This window comes from Natator depressus, chromosome 6 (genome assembly GCF_965152275.1).
Source record: "Natator depressus isolate rNatDep1 chromosome 6, rNatDep2.hap1, whole genome shotgun sequence".
Taxonomy (NCBI): Eukaryota; Metazoa; Chordata; order Testudines; family Cheloniidae; genus Natator; species Natator depressus.
The window spans coordinates 3,936,565-3,941,882 of NC_134239.1; the positions used below are offsets into that span (position 1 = coordinate 3,936,565).

The 5,318-nt window shown below is 45.9% G+C and overlaps 1 protein-coding gene across 1 annotated transcript; it reads left to right on the forward strand.

Annotated features, from left to right (window-relative positions):
- Positions 1 to 1,271: 1,271 nt before the first annotated feature.
- On the forward strand, positions 1,272 to 2,210 carry LOC141988502 (olfactory receptor-like protein OLF2). The gene has a single exon (XM_074954299.1). It carries the CDS (start codon positions 1,272 to 1,274, stop codon positions 2,208 to 2,210), a length of 939 nt encoding a protein of 312 aa, XP_074810400.1.
- Positions 2,211 to 5,318: the final 3,108 nt, after the last annotated feature.

Consider the following 5,318-nt stretch of genomic DNA (forward strand, 5'->3'; position numbering starts at 1 on the left):
AAGGGAGAAAAAAAAATAAGAATAAAGGAGCTGTTGCTGGTTAATATTGTTATTCATCAGGGCGCGTGGGGGTCAGCGTGGGATAGCAGACCGATTCCCGGGTGTGTTTGCTGTAATCACAGTCATGGGGTTGGAAGAAGGATGACAGCATCATTTTGTAGGACAAGAAGGGATTTGGAGACCCGGAGATCTTCCACTGGGGTAACTCCATTGACATCCCATTTTCTCCCTCAATCTCCTTTCCTCCCCACGCCCATGATAGTCATCACACCCACGCCACTCGTCCCCCAGCGCACAGTGAAAGCAGCGGAATGAAACATACCCCTAACTCTGCCATGGGTAATTGTGCAGACATGGGGCTGTTTAATAACAAAAGGAGCAAAGAGTGCAACAGATTAAACCCCAGTGTATGAGTTACACTGGGGTAGCTTTGGCCAACCCAGTGCGTTTTAATTGTGTGTTGTGCGCCTTGGTGAACCCGATTGCTTCAGGGATCATGTCCCCCAGGTCAACAAGAACAGTGTAAAACCTCCTGAATTCTCCCGAGTAGCAGCTTCTCTTGATGGGGAAGCAAAGATATATCTCTCTGTCTTCTGCAGGTCCATGCAGTTGGACTGAATCATGCTTACATACAAATTCAGACACTGTGGTCATCACCTGGGATTGAACCAAGATCTTTGGAAGCCAAAGCATCACGTTCTATGCCTTGTGCTAAAGGAAAAAACCCTCATCTTCTGGAGAAAGCAGCAGTTTACAGGTGCCGGGGGCGGGGGTGGTGTGGTGTGTGCATTGTGTTGTGACTCTGGGTTTTCATACAAAGTAATGCAAAGCCCATTTTCATTTTCTGACAGGCTTAATGATCACACTAAGTAACCCAGAACTGAAATGGCAGAGCCCACCTTGTATGAACTGAGAAGAGTGCCGCTTGGCACAAACTCTCACCCCTTGTTTTCAGCCCGACATTCTCGTGCAATAGTCAGAAGTCACTGTTTGCTGCTGTGTGTAGGAACAGCCACGCCCATGTGTGGGGCATAGTTAACCCACTAGTTCTTACATTTCTGCTGTGTGTCCATTTTTTCAGATAACTGGAATGATCGGCTCTGAACCTCTGGCTCTGTGGACTAAGGCCTTTTCTTGATTCAGCAGGGGAGTCCCCTAAGAAACTAACCTCCATAATTTCTTCCCTTCCTCTCCTTCTAGGGAGGGGATAGAATTCCTGAGCCACCTGCCTGCCCACGTCACTGCAGCTCCCTGGTCTTGGTTCGGAGGAGATGGAAAAGGGAAATCACTCAACGGTGACCGAGTTCATTCTCTCAGGACTGACAGATCGTCCAGAGCTTCAGGTCCCTCTCTTTGTCTTGTTCCTAGTGATCTACATTGTCACCTTGATAGGGAATCTGGGGATGATCGTGTTAATCAAGATTGACTCCCGTCTCCACACCCCCATGTACTTTTTCCTCGGTCATTTGTCTTTCTCTGATCTGTGCTATTCCTCCATAATTTCCCCTAGGATGCTGCTGAACTTCTTAGCCGAGAGTAAAAGGATTTCGTACAATGCCTGCGCTGTGCAAATGTATCTCTTTAGTACTTTCGGTCACGTAGATTGCCTCCTGCTGTCTGTGATGGCATACGACCGTTATGTGGCCATCTGTAACCCGCTGCTCTATACAGTCACCATGTCCCGATGGCTCTGTCATCAGCTGGTGGCTGGGGTGTATGCCGTGGGCTTGCTGGACTCAGTGGTACACACCGTTTTTACTTTTCGTTTATCATTCTGCAGCTCCAATGCCATCAATCATTTCCTCTGTGATGTTCCACCGATATTGTCGCTCTCCTGTTCCGACACACGCGTCAATGAGATTGTGATGTTTGCCTTGATTGGCTGCGTGGTCGTGAGCAGCATTGTGATCATTCTCCTCTCCTACGCATATATCATCATCACCATCCTGCGGATCCGCTCCGCCGAGGGCAGGCGCAAAGCCTTCTCCACCTGCACCTCCCATTTGACGGCCGTAGCCATGTTCCATGGCTCCCTCCTCTTCATGTATTTCCGACCCTCCACCAGTTACTCCCTGGACACTGACAAAATAGCCTCCGTGTTCTACACAGTGGTGATCCCCATGCTGAACCCCTTGATCTACAGCCTGAGGAACAAGGAGGTGAAAGATGCCCACTGGAAAGTGATGCACAAATTGCTCACTTTCTCTTGAGCCTGTTTACTCCATACTGCGTTACTGATTGGGAGGTGGAAGCAGGAGAACTCAGTTTCCGCTCCACTGCAATCTCATTCCTCATCATGCAGGTTATCACTGAGCTTTATTTGGATTGTTTTTTTTTTTCTTTTATTGTGTTCCAACTATGTGTGGCAGCCCCAGAAAGGTTCAAGAAGGTTGTGACGCTTTCTGGGGGAATTCAGGATTGTGAGTCACCCTGTCTCTCCCATGTATCAGCGAGCAAGCGACTTGCAGGGGCTAAATTATTTTTGTCAGCTCTCGGACTAGCCAGTTTGTTAACCCTCCTCCATCCCCGCCCTCCAACCATTCTCCTCCAAAGCTCAGCCAGCCTTTACTTTGCCTTGCAGGTCACCTCAGTTGCACTCCAACCCTGAAAGCTCCTTGAAACATGTTCCCTGGCAGTATCCAGCCCCTATCCCTGGGCTCTTACAGAAATGACTGAGTCCACTGTCTTCGGAGAGATAGTGTACACCCCAGCCTGCTAGATCAGCTGAGGATTCGCGCTTTAATATATTACACTGAGATGAACTGAGAATCAAACCAGGAATACCTTTACTAAAAATGAGCAGAGGTTTAAGCAAAGATAATAGAAACAGAAAATGGTTCCAAATGAAAGAAAAAGTACAATGCATTTTCTCCTGACTAAAACTCAACAGGCTGCAATCCTTATCTGAGGGCTTATCTCCACTACTAGGTGGGTCGACGCTGCAGCGATCGATCCACGCCAAACGCACTCCCGTAGACTCCGGTACTCCATCAGAACGAGAAGAGTAAGGGGAGTTGACGGGGGAGTTTCTCCCTTCGACCCAGCCTGGTGTGGACCCCGTGGTAAGTAGATCTAAACTACTTCAACTTGAGTTACGCTACTAACATAACTCAAATTGCGTAGCTTAGCTTGACTTTTCCCCGGAGCTTAGACCTGCCCTGAGACTGTTTCTCACTTAAAGGCACCTTCTCAGTGGTACCAACCCACATGGCTGGGGATCCGCTGTTCATGGACCTCTTTGTCCCCCTCAGTGATGAAGCACAAAATGTCTTTTCCCCTTCTTCTTATAGTCCCGTATACCTTTGAAATGTATTCTTGTACCTCCAGAGTTCCTCTGCCCTGCTGGTGTGTGGATGCCTTGCTGTCTAGCTGGTTTTCTCACTCTTTTGTTAATGGGCTTTTCCAGTTGACTTCAAATGCAAATATAATTCCCATTGTCTCGGCCTACCCTGTTCCATTTACATTGGAGACCTAGGCAGACCGATATGTCAAGATGGCTGGGAATGGCTCAAAAGTGTAAATACCAACCCAAGGGCAGCCTGTTAACAACCAGGGCACAAATTGGTTGTGAGTTCTAGGCTTAGATTTCACCTACCAATTTGCAAGTGTAAACTCCATGGTCATTACAACAGCCTTAACATGGAATCACAGACAGTCTCCTCGGGTACTTTATCTATCTTGCCACCCATGTAAGGTTACCTCTGTGATCGATGGTTTCTTACACGGAAGATCTCAGCAATCTTAATATTTCTCTTAGTCCTAAAAGACCAGTGGCTTAGCGCAGGTCAATTGCACCTTCGATCTCACACTAAAGACACTTGTAGTTAATCCTATAAGAAAGTATCTAAAGATTTATTAACTAGGAAAAAAGAAAAGAGAGTTCTTTACAAGATTACATCTGGTAAACACACACCCAGATGAGTTAATCAGGTTTCAAAAGCTACTAGAAGCGTCTATAATAAGCAAGCTGCATGTATCTTTCAGGGCTAAACCAGGCCAAGCACTGGGGATCTTATGCTTCGTAATCTTTGCCCCTCAGAGTCCAAGCAGAAGAAAAGACAGTTCTTCCTCTTTAGGGGTTTTTTATTGATTTATTTTTAATTATTATTCTGCTTCAAGTTGCAAGTGGAGCTGTTGGGAGCAAATCAATTGCACATCTCCTCTTCCGGGGGCGGGAGGGAGCCGTCAATGAAGTCTGTTTTGCTCTGATGTTCCACGGTGGTTTGCGGGTGTTGATGGGTCTCTTTGTTGGACAGAAGATAACATCTCCTGTTAGAAACTAGGAGTCCGGTGGCACCTCAAAGACTAACAGATTTATTAAGGCATAAGCTTACCCTAATAAATCTGAAAAAAGAAAAGGAGGACTTGTGGCACCTTTGAGACTAACAAATGTATTGGTCTCTAAGGTGCCACAAGTCCTCCTTTTCTTTTTGCGGATACAGACTAACACGGCTGCTACTCTGAAACCTAATAAATCTGTTAGTCTTTAAGGTGCCACCGGACTCTTTGTTGTTTTTGTGAATACAGACTAACACGGCTACCCCTCTGATGCATGTTAGAAACTGGTATCTCACACTTGTTCATGCTTTTTTCCTGTCTGGTGATTTCCTGTTACAAGCACTTAAATATAACCTAATAACATACATGGGATAGAGGCACTATTAGGGAGATGAATGCTGGCAGAAACTTACAAGCATTTCATAACCTCTAAACTCTAAACACAGTCCCATAATTCTCATGCCTATTTTAACAATACAAACACATAGGGGAGCCAGACTGGTTCCAGCTTTGTAGTTGTCTTCGTTCAGCTTTGGCATGAGCTGGCATGTGGTCTGTCAGGGTCACAAGGCAAACCGACATTTCTTTGTCTTGGAAAAACTTGTTTACCAGCCCTGCCTGGTTTCATCATTTGAGCATATTGTTAGTACATATCCATAGCTTTCTAATTGTTACATCACACAGTGAGTATGAAGACCGGTATGATATCAGTTTTCATTTGATTCCTTACCCGATGTTCTTTATAGAGAAATACCATCACATCAACGCGTTAGATGTAGTGAGTTTGTCAGGGCTGACAGGAGTTGCTTAACATGACATTGGACTCTTTGCCAGTGGGCACTGAGGGGTTGTTAGGGTTACATGTATAAATATACAAATATATGTGATGTGCTTTGCAAGTACGCAATTGTCTGTGTTGGGAGAGAAATAGGGCACCTAATCCATCTCCCTCTCCTTTGACATGGAGTTGGTTTCATTAGACAGTGGCAAGTGTGGAGTGCAGGATTTCTGTGGCTGAACCAAAGGGAAGTTCACACACT